The 18,103-nt window shown below is 37.0% G+C and overlaps 1 protein-coding gene across 1 annotated transcript in view; it reads right to left on the reverse strand.

The window, feature by feature from the left end:
- Positions 1-862: 862 nt before the first annotated feature.
- Positions 863-18,103, reverse strand: part of WBP4 (WW domain binding protein 4) — a 30,456-nt gene continuing 13,215 nt past the window's right edge. Inside the window, exons 8-10 of the mRNA XM_043998002.1 lie at positions 11,708-11,913; positions 7,963-8,135; positions 863-3,664 (exon numbers count right to left, since the gene is read on the reverse strand). Of these exons, the coding sequence (XP_043853937.1) occupies positions 3,454-3,664; positions 7,963-8,135; positions 11,708-11,913 (590 nt within the window). The 3' untranslated portion in view covers positions 863-3,453. The remainder of the gene's footprint in view (positions 3,665-7,962; positions 8,136-11,707; positions 11,914-18,103) is intronic.

The following is an 18,103-nucleotide window of genomic DNA, read 5'->3' on the forward strand; positions in this document are numbered from 1 at the left end:
CCTCACTAAAAAAACCCAAAAAAACAGAGGGTATGGGGGTCTCCTTCTCTGGTGAGGCCTTCCTGGGACTGGATCTGTGTCAGGGTCACTGTGGGGTTGGGCTCCACTCCTGTATCAGCACAGCAGCTCCCTCCTTCTGACCTTCCAAGCCGTTCTTGGTTAGAAGATGATTTCAGCACATTCTTCTGTGAGTTTTGCTGTTCTGGGAATTTTCCTATGGCGTTATTTGGATGTTTTTTGGAGTGATCATGTCATGAGTTCGAGAGCTCACTGCCTTTCCTCTGCCATCTTGGCTCTGCTATGATTCTTCTTTCACAGCATGACTAATGCAGAAATATCTTTAATGTGATTGTACATATATAACCTCTATCAGATTACTTGCTGTCTTGGGGAGGGAGGGAGAAAAATTTGAACCCAGAAATCTTATATAAAACCAAATGTTGAAAACTATCTCTACATGTAACTGGAAAATAATAAAATGCTTTTATAATGAAAAAAAGTGCAAATAAATAAATACCTTATTGCTATTTATTTATTTTTGGTTTTGTGGGGCAATGGGGGTTAAGTGACTTGCCCAGGGTCACACAGCTATTAAGTGTCAAGTGTCTGAGGCTGGATTTGAACTCAGGTACTCCTGAATCCAGGGCTGGTGCTTTATCCACTGCATCACCTAGCTGCTCCCTATTGTTATTTTTTAAATCACTCATTTTTTCCCTCTACCAATGAGACTGATAATACACCAATTCTAACTATACAAATGGCATTTCCTTCAGACAATTTCAGACTAAGAGGGTTTAGAGAATAAAGTATTCTTTAATTATGGAGAAAGTAATACACAGATGCTTTAATACAAACGTTAGAATTTTTTTTTTTGTAATGAAGCTATTTCAATTATGGGTAAAAGAGTTAGGAGTTACGGATTTAGATTTGATGGAATTTTTTAAATTATAAGGAAAAAAACAATAGCTAACAGTCACATGGTGTTTTAAGATTTATAAAACCTCTATTATCCTACTTGAGTGTCATAACAACCCTGTGAGGTAGGTGCTGTGTTCTCATCTTCACTTCATAGATGAGGAGATAGAAGCTGTCATAATATAGTGACTTGTCCAAAATACAGCTAGCTCATGTCTGAGGGAGGATTCAACCTTAGGTCTTTCATATTCCAAGTCCAGCAATGCATTCACTGTGTCACTTAGCTGACTTCAAAACGCAACCCTAAGAGCAGATAACTGACAACTAAAATACATAACTTTGAAAACAAAAGAGAATGAAGTGAAACTTCACGGTCCTTAAATTGGTAGCCACTTGGTATATGTTTAAAATATCCAAATAAAGATGAATACAAATTGGAGCTTTCTAGTATTTCTAGTATTCATTTAATACCAACAGTTAATTTGGAATACCTGATTGACTAAAGTAATGTGTAATTCTGAAAACGATATGCCAGTGTGTGCCTTAATGTCAAGTTTCAAGTTTTCCTTAGGGCAAGAGCTTTACCACATTAACCTTCAGAATAATTTATTTTAAAAGGCATAGATCATATACTTTTTTTTTGGTGAGGCAATTGGGGTTAAGTGACTTGCCCAGGGTCACATGGCTAGTAAGTGTCAAGTGTCTGAAGCTGGATTTGAACCCAGGTACGCCTGACTCCAGGGCCAGTGCTCTATCCACTGCTCCACCTAGTTGCCCCGATCATATACTTCTGAAACACATCTTACAATTTAAAAAAGTTAAGGGCTGGAGGCAGCTAGATGGCACAGTGGTAAAGCACCGGCCCTGGATTCAGGAGTACCTGGGTTCAAATCCGGCTTCAGACACTTGACACTTACTAGCTGTGTGACCCTGGGCAAGTCACTTAACCCTCATTGCCCTGCCCCCCCCCCCCAAAAGTTAAGGGCTTCAAATACTAAAGATATTAAATTAAAATTTTAGTATTTTTATGTCTAAGCATAGGGAAATGGCATGCAGATGATTATTTGCAGTTGCAACAACTATCATACTGATCATAACTGACAAAGACCTTTCAGAGATCTACTCAGATGTCACCAGACAATATAAATAGAATGCTACTGTAGTCTAAGTCTGTTATTGGTCCAATTGGGTGAAGAGGCAAAGACCAAAATGGATTACCTTGCCATGAGAGGCAGGCTATGGAAAGCTCTAAAGTGCTTCTTGAGGTTTGCAAAATACCACAATTGAAACCATAAAAATGTCAACCAAAAGAAAAAATTCCCAAACCCTAGTCATCAAGAGTGCTTTGAATAAGATTTACATAAAAAGACAAAATTAGTACTTTATTCATGCTTTAAAAAAAGTTTTTAAAACAAGCTAGTGTTTAATCCACACACATGCTGTCAATATGAAAGAAAAAAATTCATTATAGGAAATTAAATACTGTAGAATCCACTGAAAATATAACTTTAAAGGTTTTCTTAGAGGGTGAAGAGAACCCACTCCACAAAGCTTTAAATGGGAAAATTTCACTAGTTACAAAAATTAACCAGAAAAAAAAAGAAATTTCCCATTTATTTAACCCAATACTGAGCTTTTCCTGAAAGCCAATGGTTACCTTCTAAAAGTGTCTTATTTAAAATCATTGTATGAAAATAGAGGCTGCGCTTTTAAGCTATAGAGAGCTACTGACATTAAGCTAGTGAAACTTAAAACTGCACCAAGACTTTTGGGATGATGCCCTATGTAGGAATTAAAACCCATAAGAGGTGCCCTTTCTAGAGTCTCCTATTTTTACCATATTCTGGTTCATACAAGATCAGTATCCAGAATGTTCATTAGATCATCATTAGACACCAAGAAAGGAATGGTTGTGAAGGACAGATTTTTTCATTTCATCTTCTGACCTTCAATCCACACTAAGTAAATACTCCTGATGTGGGAATGAGATAATCAGATACAAACTTAGTTCTTGGCCCTTATATTTGGTTAAGTCAAGTGATGTAACTATTTTTCTGTATCAGCCTGCTGAAAGCATATTCAGAATTATTTTCCCTGGGACCTGAAGCACTTAGATCATAGAATTCCTACTATTTCTTAGTTAACAGTCAATTATTAATGTGCAAGAAAGAAGTATTTTCAGACAAAATAATAGGTATGCTCATATATATGAGAACTGAGTAGCCCATTTGCTTTTTACATATAAATATCAGATACATAGCATCTTGAAATACGACATAATTAAGAAATTTAAGATAATGAACACACTGCATAAACAATGCAACATAGAGGACTCCCATTTTAAGAACAAAAATAGAATTCACATAAAAATAAAAAATATATTTATTACAATTTATATCTAGTACAACTTAGACATAAGTCTACATTCTTAGTATTCAAACCATGAAAAACAAAAAAATAGCTTACAAAGTTAGAGGCTCTTCTTGTCCAAATAGGTCCAAAAGAGGTCAGATACTGCTTTTTCTTATTAAATTAAAATTATTGATCACCTCCTCTTTGCCTTAAATTTCTAGATTTTCCATTATCAAACCTTCTCTTTTTGAAGACTGTAGCTACTCCTTCTGCCACATCTCCGAGAGAAGTGACTGTTTTTTCTTTAAATGTTACTTTTGGATCCCCACTCAAATCAGCAACTGGAGCTCCTACATATTCATCCTCTGTAGTTGGAAGTTCCAAATCTATCTTCTCACTGGAGTAGAAAGTAAAACAAGAACTTTCTCATAACAATCAAAGTAAGGTGGAAACTTTTGCAAATAATATATGCCCTCAAATCAAGCCCCAGAGTTTAATAATGTTTATTTCATCATACAGGTTGATTTCACTAGTTAATTTAAATGAATAGTTATATAAAGTAGAGAGATATGAAGAAATGATTAATTCTCAAATAGTAACAACAGCAATACCAATCTTAATATATATATTTATGGAACAGATTTTATGTTCCAAATGGAAAATGGATAACATATTTTTTAAAGGATTCAAACAAAAACCCAGGGACCATCATGCCAAGGCAGCTATAGAAAAAATAATGCCTTCTCATCAAGAAGGAGGAAGAAAACTGATAGACATTCTCAAAACTCATGATAAACAGGTTATGGTACATGTCACTGCAATTAGCAAATGTAACTAATGCTGGTTTACCTCTGAATGAAGCCTATGAACATATTCAAGAATGGAACCAAAAGGCCCTCCCCATGGGCAACCACCAAGAAAATGTCAACCAAGAAGAAAACAAATGCCTGAATAATGAGCATCTGTTTACAGAAATGGAGGAGTTTATTATAGCAAAATCAGGTCATTGTTACTAGAGATCATTAAAAGGTTATCCTTAAGAAGTCTAGATGAAAATTTGCCACGATCAAATACCAACAGAGTATTCTAGAATTATAAAAACAGAAGCTCAATATACTTTGTAAACAGGCAACGAATCCCATACCACAAAAATAAATAGATAAAAAAAAATCACAAAATCTTCTTGAAAATATAACAAACTATTCTGAAAACTGAACCACATCAAAGACAAAATTATTCCCTATGACCGTCCAGATAAAATAGCTAACCATAAAAATTTAAGAATTTTTTTTTTTTGGTGGGGCAATGAGGGTTAAGTGACTTGCCCGGGGTCACACAGCTAGTGTCAAGTGTCTGAGGCCAGATTTGAACTCAGGTCCTCCTGAATCCAGGGCCAGTGCTTTATTCACTGTGCCACCCAGCTGCCCCCAAGAACAATATTTTTAATAACCCATATAGGATCTATAAAAGGATGTTTCTAACTTCTGAACTATGAGTAATGAAAAATCTCTCAAAATATAGGAGCCTAGCAGAAGAAGTTGAAACCACATGGAAACAGAATGATTTATCATCCCTTTTGTCTCAAGATTGGGAGTTGTCCCAAAAATGTTTTTACTAAGTCATTTTTATTTTGTTGGTTTTTTGGGCAGGGCAATGAGGGTTATGTGACTTGCCCAGGGTCACACAGCTAGTAAGTGTCAAGTGTCTGAGGCTGGATTTGAACTCAGGTCCTCCTGAATCCAGTGCTGGTGCTTTATCCACTGTGCCACCTAGCTGTCCCCCCGCCAATATCTTTAGTGTCTGCAGAAGATGAATTTATATCCATACACATAAAAAATTTTTTTTCATATACTTTACTAAGCCAGTAACTTTATTTTTAAAAAGCTGTGATTTTAACTGCCTGTGTAATAGTCTGAACATTAGTAGTAGGCTTCTGCCAGTCGCAGACGACCATGGATCAGTGCCTTGAAGAGCCACAGACCACAGTGTGGGCTGTGTGTGTTGTATCTACCCCATGAGGAGTAGCTGGAGTGTCCTCTCCAGGGCGCTGGCCCGGGCGGATCAATATGGAAAACAAACTATTGCCCACGCAGGCGGCTTTCCCTCTCTGTGACACTGGTGGATCCAAAGGAGAGGCAGAGTCAATACAGTTTGGCACCAGTGCTGCCGCAGGAGTTGCTGGAGGGATGTGATATCCAACATCCAACTGCCTAAGGGACTCTGACTCCTGATATTTCCTTGGGGTTAACTCCCGAAGCCTTTCCCATATATGGGTATAGCCACAAGGCAGAGGAGGTTTAAAATCAGGGTTTCCTTCCCCTAGATGAGTTGCCTGCCAAGGCTGATGAGCCCCACCTGCCTGAAGTGACTGGTTTTCCCACTCCCACATAACTTATTATTAGTGACTATGATTGTTTCTATTTTTTTTTCCTTTCCTTTTTTTTTTGGGGTGAGGCAATGGGGGTTAAGTGACTTGCCCAGGGTGATGCAGCTACTAAGTGTCAATTGTCTGAGGCTGGATTTGAACTCAGGTCCTCCTGAATCCAGGGCTGGTGCTTTATTCACTGCACCACCTAGCTGCCCCAGATTGTTTCTATTTGAACTCCATTAGTTATGACAAAAATACCATATTTATATGGTATTTTAAGATTTACAAAGCACTTTTTCTGGTGTGTGTGTGTGTGTGTGAGACAATTGGGGTTAAGTGACTTGCCCAGGGTCACACAGCTACTAAGTGTTAAGTGTCTGAGGCTGGATTTGAACTCAGGTCCTCCTGAATCCCAAGGCCAGTGATCTTATCTACTGTGTCACCACCTGCCCCTTACAAAGCACTTTTGTCACAACTGTGTAAAGCAGGTAGCATAAGCATTATTATTTCTATTTTATAGATAAGGAAACTGAAGCTCAGAGAGTTAAAGTCATGGTCGAACAGCTTGTAAATGTTGAAACCAGGACATGGACTTAGGCTTCCTTATTTCAAATCCAGGGTGATTTTTCATTATACCACAGTGCATTGTGGTATACATACACTACTGAATACCTCTATCTCCACTATGTGTGGATATCTGTGTGGATGTCTGTGATCAATTCAGTCAAAACTAAATTTATTAATGACTATGCATAATACACTATGTTAGTGATGAGGTAAGCACAAAGGTAAATATGACCCTTGTTCTTAATATTTTTACAATCTAGATGGGGTGATAATTCACACAAAATAATCACAAAGATCAGAATATGATAAAGCAAGTAAGTATGGACAATATTTTATGAATTCAGGTGAGAGGTATCATTTCTTCCTAAGCAGATCGGCCGTGATTGTCATGAAATTGGGGGCACGAGATGATAGGATTAAGAAAAAAGCATATTTGAAGGGGAGAGAATAATGTGATACTGGGTAGGGTGGGGAGTTGAGAAACGAGTCTGATTTGGTTAAAATAATTTAAGAAAAAGGCTGAGAAAAATGTACCGGTGCCAGATTGGATAAGGTTTTGAATGCCAAGCTAGAGGATTTGTCAATAACATTTCAGTAACTGGTTGTTTAAAGTTTTTGATCATTGAAGCAACATTATGAGAACTATGAATTAGGAAGATTAATTTGGCTGCTATGGTTAGAATAAGCTTGGGGGTGAGGAAGAAAAAAAAAGAAAGAAAATTGAAGAGACTCATTAAGAGGCTATTTCCATAGTCCAGTCTAGAGGCAAGAAAGATCTGAACTGGGTGGGGAGCAGTGAGACTGATACGGAAGGGATGGGAGTGCTATTTCTAAGAAAGAACTGATAGGGCTTGGTGGCAACTGACTAGACAGGAGTGAGGTTATGGAGAAAAACGGAGGATGACAATGTTTCAAGTGTAGGTAACTGGGAATGTCATGAACAGAAATAGGCAGATAATAAAGACGGGCAGGTTTTAAAAAGATGAGATCAGATTTGGAGTCGGAAGGTATATTTGGGATCCTATCTAAGGAGGAGATGGATAGAAATGGTGATCTAGACCTCAGGGGAGTGCCCAAGGCTACCTTAAGTGATGGCTAAGAATTTTTTTTTAAATTAAAAAAAATTTTTAAATTAAAAAAAATTTTTTTTATATATATTTTTTATTTATTTGATGGCTAAGATTTAGGGGTGGAAAGAAGAAACATACAAGAAATGTCCATAGGTAAGTGGAAAACCAGGAGATTTGAGTTATAGTAGTTAAAAAGATAATTTCAAGAAACAGAGGTCAAATGCTGTAGACATTTGTTTAAATAACTCAGGAATAGGAACCAATAACCTTACCACCATGTCCTTGTTCAAATGATAAGACTATACAATTGCAAACATAAAATTATTATTTCTAGGCTTCAAGAAATAAGAACAAATAAAGTTTTCTTTTTTCCGTTTTTTCATCATTTGCAGAACATGTAAATAAATGAGTCTGTATCACAGACAGGAATAATATATAAATAAATATGGTGCAATGGATAGAATGAGAGTATCAGGATGCTAACTTCTGTGTCTAAGTAAATTTTTGTAGGGGCAGCTAGGTGGCGCAGTGTATAGAGCACCGGTCCCGGATTCAGGAGGACCTGAGTTCAAATTTGACCTCAGACACTTGACACTTACTAGCTGTGTGACTCTGGGCAAGTCACTTAACCCCAATTGCCTCACCAAAAAAAAAAAAAAAAAGCAATCTAAGTAAATTTTTGTTACTTACTAGGGATTATCCTCTTGTTTAATTACTTCCCATTCCCCATAAGGGTTTGGCTTTTTAGGAGATCTGGGTTTTTCTTCTAATGGATGTGACGAGTCTTGTTCCTGATCACCATCACTTTTTTCCTTCTTTGATTCAGGTTCAGTTTCTTCAGCATGATCCTTTTTAGTTCTTTTCTGAATGAGAGAAAAGATTAACAACAACTACATTAAAACAACTTTTAAAAAAAGTCCCAATAGTTTTACTTAAGTATGTGACTGCTTCAAGCAGGGGTTGGATAACCACTTGGGTATATTACAGTGGAGAGTCTTTTCTGGGCATGGAGGGGACTATATGGCCAAGGATGTCCATTCAACTCTAAAATCCTGTGACTTACTGTGTGCTCCTGAGGGAGAATTCCTTTAACTCTCTGGACCTTATTTTTCTCATTTGTAAAATGAGTTCTAACACTAAAATTCTCTGAATATCAGGGACAAGTCAAGGTTCCCTATAAAATTAGTCAATATACTTTGTTGTTAGATAGAATTTATTGTTTAGGTTTAGTGTTTAGGAATACTGTTCACATTAATAAGATGTATGCCATCTTGAACTTCTGTGGAAGAAACATATAAACGCCTTACTTTTCAGAAAGAGCAATTTGTCAGTGTTGTGGTTATGGTTTCTGGACAATTCTGCCCTTATCATCAATACTGAAGGAACTGAGAGGATTTAGGTTCTTCTGCATTAAGATAAAAATCTCAGTTATATCCTGGATCCCAAGGAAATAATGCAGTATTATGACAGGGGCAATAAACCTCTAGACCTTAATGTCTTTTTGCCATACAATTAAGAAAAGTTGGGAGCAGCTAGGTGGCTCAATGGATAAAGCACTGGCCTTGGATTCAGGACCTGAGTTCAAATCCAGTCTCAGATACTTGACACTTACTAGCTGTGTGACCCTGGGCAAGTCACTTAACCCTCATTGCCCTGCCCCACCCAAAAAAAAAAGAAAAAAAAAGAAAGAAAAAAAACAACATAAAAAAAGAGAAAAGTTATATATTAGATTCAGCAATGCTAGATATTAAAGGATATATATTCTGCGTACTACACATAAGGCACAGGGAATTTTCCTATTCAGAAAATCATGAGTCTATACATTCAGGATAGGCAGAATATCTTTCAGAAGGCACGTGAAATTTTATTGTGCACCTTGTTCCCAAGGGACCTGGGAGGTATAGACTGGTAAGCTCATATCCCACATAAGTAGATGAGAGCTTTAAGAGGTTCTATTTGTTAGTTTGGTTAAAAACCAACCAAAGTACTCTAAAGCATAAGAGTCAAATACATGATCTGTGGTCCATGAGGCCTACAATCTCAAAGGGATCCTTACTTATAGTCGAGTGGCTCCTCTATTTATATTTGAACCTGATGCCACTACTCTAAGGTACTCTCAAATAAAAGATCTTTGATCTTTCACTTTGATCCATTTTATTGCCAAAGAGTCAAGGAATCAAGGGACCATGCCTTGGCCCCTTCCTTTGTTCTCTTCTGAATGCATACTTTTGTCTGTCTGTCTATCTATCTATTATTTATGGGGCAGTGAGGGTTAGGTGACTTGCCCAGGGTCACACAGCCTAGTAAGTGTCAAGTGTTTGAGGTCATATTTGAACTTAGGTCCTTCTGAATCCAGGGCTGGTGTGAATGCATACTTTTAGATGAATCATCTAAATCAGTGGTGTCAAACTCAAATAGAAATGGGCCCCCTAAACTATATATATATATATATATATATATATAAAGATCCTTGCAGGCTGTATATTGACTTAGAAAACCACATATTAGTACTGTCTATGGGGGAAGCTAGGTGGCGAAGTAGATAAGGCACTGGCCCTGGATTCAGGAGGACCTGAGTTCAAATCTGGTCTCAGACACTTGACACTTACTAGCTGTGTGACCTTGGGCAAGTCACTTAACCCTCACTGCCCCTCCCCCTAATACTATCCATGTCTTATTGTATTTTTATTTATTTTGCTAAATACTTCTGTTACATTTTAATCTGGTTTGGGCTGTACTTGAGAGTGCTGTAGGCCACACGTTTGACACCTCTGAATTAAATTATAGCACTCTCAGTTATCTGGAAAAAACTTTCATTGTAGAGGTAAAGCAATTTATAGGTACTGAGCTTTAATCACAGACTCTAACTTAATACTGCTTAACAAAGAATTCATTTATATATTGCTTTAAGTTTTACAAAACAGCTTTCTTCATCACAATCCTTCAATGTAGTGAAATGCCTGTGGTTACACAGTTACCAAGTAGGAGAGTTGGGATTAAAACCATGGTCTTCTAAATCCAATTCTCTTTCTATTCTAACCTGCTTTACCAGCTGGGTTATTTCCAAGGGAACATCAAGTCCTATCTGGTTGAACTCCAGATGCAAATCCCTGATCAAGAACATCTGGTTGCTTGCTCTCTGAAATGATTTCAGGACCAAAACTTGTTGAATATGCCTCTTCCCCACACCATACCAGCAAGGGTCAGGGCTCATAACTGCTGTTCTGTTTCTCTTTGTTTCCACTTTCAAGGATTTCTTAATATGATTATGTTTCCTGTGCTAGGATTTCTTTCTTTTTAGCTTCTGCAGTTCAATTTTCACAAAAGTAAATGCATTTCAAGAGCAGCTAGATGGCGCGGTGGATAAAGCACTGGCCCTGGATTCAGGAGAACCTGAGTTCAAATCCGGCCTCAGACACTTGACACTTACTACCTGTGTGACCCTGGACAAGTCACTTAACCCCCATTGCTCCACAAAAAAAAAAAAAAGAAAGAAAGAGATAAAGAAAGAAAGAAAGAAAATTGAATAGTGATTTTGATCATAAACAATTCTGTGTAGCCCAAAGTTGTTCATATTTATATTATAACCTAGTCTGCTAATCTGAACGTTTCATAAGGCAAGAGGTGACCTGAAGAAAAATAAACCAAAAGCTGGTTTTAGGATAGCAAAATAAGCACGTAGATTTGTTGATGCTTTTGGAATATCCTGAATATGGAAAAATACACCTAGGGATAAACCTTATTCCTAAAACCTTAAGGACTCTAATGAACAAAAAAGGAAATAGTTCATTAGTAAGAATGCCAAGTAAAGTAAACTTGAATAAACAGAAAACCAAGAACAGAATGCTCTTCACTTCTGTTGTCAAATCTACTCTATAATTCAATTCAATTCAATTCAACAACATTTCATAGGTATAAAATACATCATACATATGTATAGTCAGAAAAGGAGGTAGGCCATTTGTAGTTATAAACAAAAGATAAGAAGATAAGAAGCAGGTAATCCTTACCAAAAAAAAAAAAAAAAAGCAGCAGCAGCAGGCAATCCAAGTACTGCACTAGGATGTCAAATATCAAAAGACCCAGAAGAAGGTCTTGGATAAGAATTATACAGGAGAAGGAATGGATGGGTTGTCATCTGCACTCATAAAGAAGGTACCTACCTCAGTGGGTAAGTAGATGGAAGAAAAATTTGCAATTATTAGGAAGCGATATATATATGTATATATATATATAGAAATTAGTTGTAAAAATTATTTCTATTTCTTTTGTTTAGTAAGGAGAGCACTTAATTGGAAGTCTATCAACGACAGAATAGATTCATGTAAGTTACTTGCTCTTGCTACACTTTGTTTTTCTCTTCTATGAAATGGAAGTAACTGAGTCTTTATAAACTTTTAAAATATATTTGAGAAAGCTGAAGACAAAGACTTACCCTAAATTTTATTTTTGGCTTTTGAATGTCTGTAGAGGTCTCTGACTTTTCCTCCTCTTCCTCTTCCGTTTCTTCTATTTCACTGGAATCACTATCTGAATCAGATGACTTCGATTCGGCTGGGGCATCAAGCGCTTCAGTACTATTACTAGAAAGGGGATCTCCAACTTGTGGAACAAAATCCTCAGGCTTCTCCCATTTAGATTCTGTTCCGATACATTTTGATAAAATATTTTAAAAAAATTAACTTACTGTGAAAATTTAGAACTATTTAAACTTAAAGATATCCATAAAAATGTATAGGTTAACTCCTTCCCTCCATGTTTCTTTTCATTGTCTTTGTCCATTCATCCTGTTTTCTTTGATAATGTATATACTGATATTCAGGTTTGTTTTCTTAATCTCATATTATTTCACTATTAAACCTTTCCACATTTCTTTATATTCTTTATCTCTCATTCTTAATTGTTTGATTGTGTTGTGTTTACACTGCTATGAGCACATTGTTGAGCTATTTACCCATAGTTAAGGCTTTTAACTTGTTTTCATACCAATAACACTAACATTATTGAAATCACTAATTCTCTTCATAACAAATTCCCAGAATAACTTTTGAGATCAGAAAGTTATCATCATAAATGTTATTTTTAAATGGCTGTTATATTTATACAACACTAATGGCAACAAGATGAAAATTAATTTGTTTTACTTCTTGTTAGATACTAGTTCTCTCTCTCTTTTTTTTTGGGTGAGGCAATTGGGGTTAAGTGACTTGCCCAGGGTCACACAGCTACTAAGTGTCAAGTGTCTGAGGCTGAATTTGAACTCAGGTCCTCTTGAATCCAGGGCCAGTGCTCTATCCACTACGCCACCTAGCTGCCCCTAGATACTAGTTCTCCAACTAGCATATAAGCAACTAGTTTCTAAAGATGCAGCATTAACATTAGCTAGTTTGCGGGCTCCATTACTCCTTATTTAGAGTTCTTGCATTTATACCTTTTGGTAATTAGAAGTCAGAAGGCCTAGAAATGAAAAAGAGTAATTCAAGATCCTACAAAAACCAGGGCTTTATTTCCATTTAATTCAACATACACATGTATTCAACACCTACTATGAACAAGGCAAACATGGCAAACAACAGTCCCTACCTTAAAGGGATTTATAATCTACTGCTCAAAGGGTCTGCGATTTCTTCAGTGTGGGAACCCCTGCAATGATATATTTCAGTGGTTCTCAAAGTATGGTTTGAGGACCCCTGGAGGCCCCCAAGCTCCTGTCAGGGGGGTCTGTGAGGTCAAAAAACTATTTTCATAATAACACTAAGACGTTTTCATTTCTAATATCACAAATATGGATAAATATAACCAACATAAACAAAAGTTATTTGGGATCATCTCAACAATTTTTCTGAGTGTAAATGCTGATTTAGTCTAAAATCCCCCAGCAGGTGATCATTCAAGCTCTGCTCTGAAGACCTCTAGTTATGGGGAATCTATCATCTCCCAAGGCTGTTAATTCTACTTTAGGTATGCTTTGTTTGAAAATTTTCTTTCCTTTGGGCTATAATCTATCTTTCTGCAACTTCCACCCAATGTTTCAAGTTATGCCATCTGGGGACAATCAAAACAAGTCTAATATTTCTTTCATCTAGCTGTACCTATCAGATGTTTAAAGATAACTATCATGTTCCTTTCTAAATCTTCTTTTTTATGTAAATTGTCTTTAATCAGAACAACCCATCCTCATATGGCAGGGTCTCTTAATTCTTTGACCCTCCTGGTGGTCCTTCTTTGGAAGTGATCCAACTTGTTTATGTCCCTCCTGAAACGTAAGGCCAGGAAGTAAAAAAAGCTAGACTGGGTCAGATTACAGTAGAATTGTCACTTCCCTTGTTCTGCACAATATTAGTGTAGCCCAGATCAAAGGGTTTTTGTTTGTTTCCATGCCTTATTTTTTTTAAACTTATATTGAATTTGAAGTTAACTAAAACTGCCAGCAGAATTTTATTACATGACTAGCCTGCAATATACCCCAATGAGATCACAAATCCACCAAAACAATAGAATCTAAAAAGAAATTTTGGGAAATGTTTTTTTGAAATCTAGGCATTCTATGTCTAGCGCATTCTCATCTACCAGTTTAGTAACCTTACTGAAATAAGAAAAGAAAAAGGCATGTGGTTATGAAATTAGAGCTAAATATTTTCTCTCTTTTGAAAAAATAAAATAGAATGTTTTTTACATTGTATTTGAGGGGTTAACTTAAAAATAACTCTTATAAACTGTCTGAAGGGCATATTTCCTGAAAAATTCAAGAAGGGGATCCAGAGGTGAGCTTAGTAAGTAACTTCATTTAGAGTAATAGTAGCCCAAAACAAACAAATAAATAAAAACAAAAAATAGAGTAATAGTAGCTAGTTTGCTGAGAAATTGAATTAGAGCCCCAATCCTGGCCCTGACAGACTTGCAATTATTACAAAACACACTGCTTTACATTAGAAAATTGGGAGAATACAAAAATATATTAATTATTCTTTTATCTTTCACATTAAAAAACGTGTCAAGTTTAACTTTTGATATTTTTTGGAAAAGCATTAATTTTAGTTGATTCACACTGACACCTAGTGGTCCTTCCAACATTTAGCACCCAACTGGCATTTTTTTTTCTTTTGCTTATCTTCTGATTTGTCAGTATGGTGCATATTCTGTGTCTACATGGATGATGCTAGAAACAATTTTATATATTTTTGCTCCACAAATGACTTAACTAAAAAACTTTTGCTGAGAAAGACTTAAAATGTCAATTTTATTAAGATGATGAAGAAGATCATAAGTTGATGACAAAATACAATTAGGTGGTTTGACATTCTAGAAGTCAAGTTACTTCCATGGGGACATGAGACTCTCAAAGAAATTCTGATACAGACAAACAAGTGCAATGAAAAAAGGAGAGGAATAAAAAACAAAGAAAATACAACTGTGGCTGTGTAGTAAGAGTTCTGGGGCAGCTGGGTGGTGAAGCAGACAGAACTCAGAGTCTGGAGTCAGGACTCCACTTCTGGGTGAGTCACTTAATCCTGTTTGCCTTGGTTCCTCATCTATAAAATGAGCTGGAGACAGGAATGGCAAACCACTCTAGTATCTTTGCCAAGAAAACCCCAAATAGAGTCACAAAGAGTCAGATGTGACTGAAAATGACTGAACAACAGTGAGAGCTCTCCAGTGAGATCAGATTTTTAAAAGTCATGTTTGAAAGATGAAATGAAGGAACATACAGGACAAATATGAAAGAGTGATGCTATGCTACAGGACTACTATTAGGAAAGCTAAATCCTTCTAGGACAAGTTGAAGCTGGCAAAAAAAAAAAAAAGTAAATGACAACAGAAAAAGCTTTTTAAAGGGCAAGATCAAAGAAATCATAGGCCTGCTGCTTGGCAACAAGGACTATGGCAAAAGATGACAGAGAAAGTAAAATTATTCAGCTCCTCTTTTACTCTGGTCTTCTCTATTAAGGAGAATGATCCTAAAACTACAGAGAATTTAACAAAGAATTATGAAGGAACTGAATGTGAAGCTAAGTAAGGAGATAAGTGAGCTTCTTAAGTTGAACTCAAGGAGTTGAAATAACCTGAATTTGATGAAAGACATCCCAAAGTACTGGTAGATTTTGCCAGTATTATTGTTGAACCACTGTCACGATTTTTTTAGAAACTAGAGAGCTAGAAAGGAGTTAACAGGATTGGAATTAGGTGAAGTACTAAATTCCAAAGTCCTGCAAACTCCAGTTTGACTTCAATTGCTGGCAAAATATTAGAACCAATAATTAAAGGAACTGGACAAGTTTCGCTGAAAGGGAATGGGAAAGGATGAGCTATGATAGTTGTTTCAAGTATCTGAAGGGCAGTCACATGGAGGAGGAATTAGATTTGTTCTGTTTGGTCTCAGAGAGCAGAAAAAAAGAATAAGAAATGGGAATTGCAAAGAAGCAAATTTTGACTCAATGTCAGGAAAAACTTAACAATTTCAGCCTTTCCAAAAGTGGATGGGCTGCCTCAAGAGGTACTGGGGTTTTCCTTTGGAAGTCTTCAAAGCAGAGACTGGATGACCTTATGTTGGAAAGGCTACATTGGGGATTTCTTTGGGTAGGAGCAGATGGCTGCTAGGGACTCTTCTAACTCCCAAATTATGTGATTTTGTGGTTTGTAAACACTTATAAAGGTAAATGGTGATTATAATAAGTCAGCATAAATTTATTCAGCACAAGTCACACAACATGAAAACCCAGATTTCTTTATCTAAATTAGGTAGATCAGATAAACACAGTAGTCATAGCATACCTGGAAGTCAGAAAGATATTTGGACAAAGTCTTGTCTACAAATCTCATCAGCCGTCAAATCCTGTCAACCTTGTTAACCCCTGTTAAGCACTGAGTCCCCTCTTCTACTCAAACAGTAGCCACCGCCCTAGTTCAGGCCCTCCTCATCTCTCACCTGGAGTATTTCAATTTTGTTGCTGTTGTCCAGTTGTGTCTGACTCTTTGTGACCTCATCTGGGGTTTTTATGGCAAATATACTGGAGTGGTTTGCCATTTCCTTCTCCTGTTCATTTTTTTTTTTTTTTTGGTGAGGCAATTGGGGTTAAGTGACTTGCCCAGGGTCACACAGCTAGTAAGTATCAAGTGTCTGAGGCTGGGATCGACTGAATCCAGGGCCGGTGCTCTATCCACTGTGCCACCTAGCTGCCCCTTCCAGTTCATTTTAAAGATGAGGAAACTGGGGCAAACAGGGTTAAGTGACTTGCCCAGGTCACACAGCTAGTAAGTGTCTGAGGTTGGATTTGAACTCAGGGAGATATCTTCCTGACTCCAGGTCTGGCACTCTATCTACTGCATCGACCTAGCTGCCTTGTGGAGTATTTTTTTCCCCAATCTTTTTTTTTTTTTTTAGTGAGGCAATTGGGGTTAAGTGACTTGCCCAGGGTCACACAGCTAGTAAGTGTTAAGTGTCTGAGGCCAGATTTGAACTCAGGTACTCCCGAATCCAGGGCCAGTGCTTTATCCACTGCGCCACCTAGCCGCCCCTACCCAATCTTAATAGTATTTTATTTTTTTCTAGTTACATGTAAAGATAGTTTTCAACATTTGTTTTTATAAGATTTTGAGTTACAAATTTTTCTCTTTCCTTCCCTTCTCTCCCCTTTCTCCAAGACAGAAAGCAATGTGATATATATATATATATATATATATATATATATATATATACACATACATGGAGCATTTCAATAGCCAGTTCTAACTGGCCTCCCTGCCGCAAGTCTCTCCCATCTCTAATTTATCCTCCACAGGGCTGCCAAAGTGTTTAATTCTTAAAGTACAGGTTTGATCCTACTGCTTCCCTGCACAACATGCTCCAGGTGCTCTTTTGTGTCTAGGACCATTCCTGTGTTTGGAATTTAAAGCCCTTTACAAGCTGGTTACCCCCTATATTTTTAGTTTTATACTTTATTCTCCTCGCCTATTCTGTAATCCAGTCAAACTGGTCTCCTTATTCATTCCATTTCCAGTCTCCATACTTTTGTTCGGGCCCTTCCTTTTTGGTTGGGGTTTTTTTGTTTTGTTTTGTTTTGATGGGGCAATGGGGTTAAGTGACTTGCTCAGGGTCACACAGCTAGTGTCAAGCGTCTGAGGCCAGATTTGAACTCAGGAACTCCCGAATCCAGGGCCGGTGCTTTATCCACAAGGCCCTTCCTTTTTACTTCTGCCCCTCAGGATCCCTGGTTTCTTTCCAAATCCAGCTTAAGTACCACTTCTTACATTCAGCCTTTCCTGATGTCCCTTGCTGCTAGTGCCTTCAGACCTGACATTATCTTACATATTCTGAACACACAAACATACATAAGTGGTGTTTCCTTCAACAGAGAATGTAAGCTTCTTGAGTAGGAACGGTTCCATTTTTATTTTCCTAACCCCAGCACTTAGCACAACACAGGCATTCAATAAATGCTTGTTGGTTGATGTAAAGGGTATTATGAGACTGAGTGATATGGACTTAGAATGGATGATAGCTAGTTCTAATAGGGAAATTTAAAATAATTGAATAAAGACACCTCAAAAGAATTGTTGGTTGAGGTTAATCTCTACTAGAATATATAGGCCTCTTTCTTTGGCCTTATTTGTTTAATGATGTTATCAAACACACACACGCACACGCAGAGCCAGCTTTTGATTTGCAGATGATATCAAGCAAGAAGGGAAAGCAATGTGGGTATCAAAATCAGGGTTCCAAAGTGTCTCAACAAGTTAGAAAAATGGGCTAAGTGGAAAAGTACATTTGGGTTTAAAAAATGACACAAAAAAATTGGGGAAACATCTATAGAAAGTAGTTCATATATGGGGG

The sequence above is a fragment of the Dromiciops gliroides genome, chromosome 3 (genome assembly GCF_019393635.1).
Source record: "Dromiciops gliroides isolate mDroGli1 chromosome 3, mDroGli1.pri, whole genome shotgun sequence".
Lineage (NCBI taxonomy): Eukaryota > Metazoa > Chordata > Mammalia > Microbiotheria > Microbiotheriidae > Dromiciops > Dromiciops gliroides.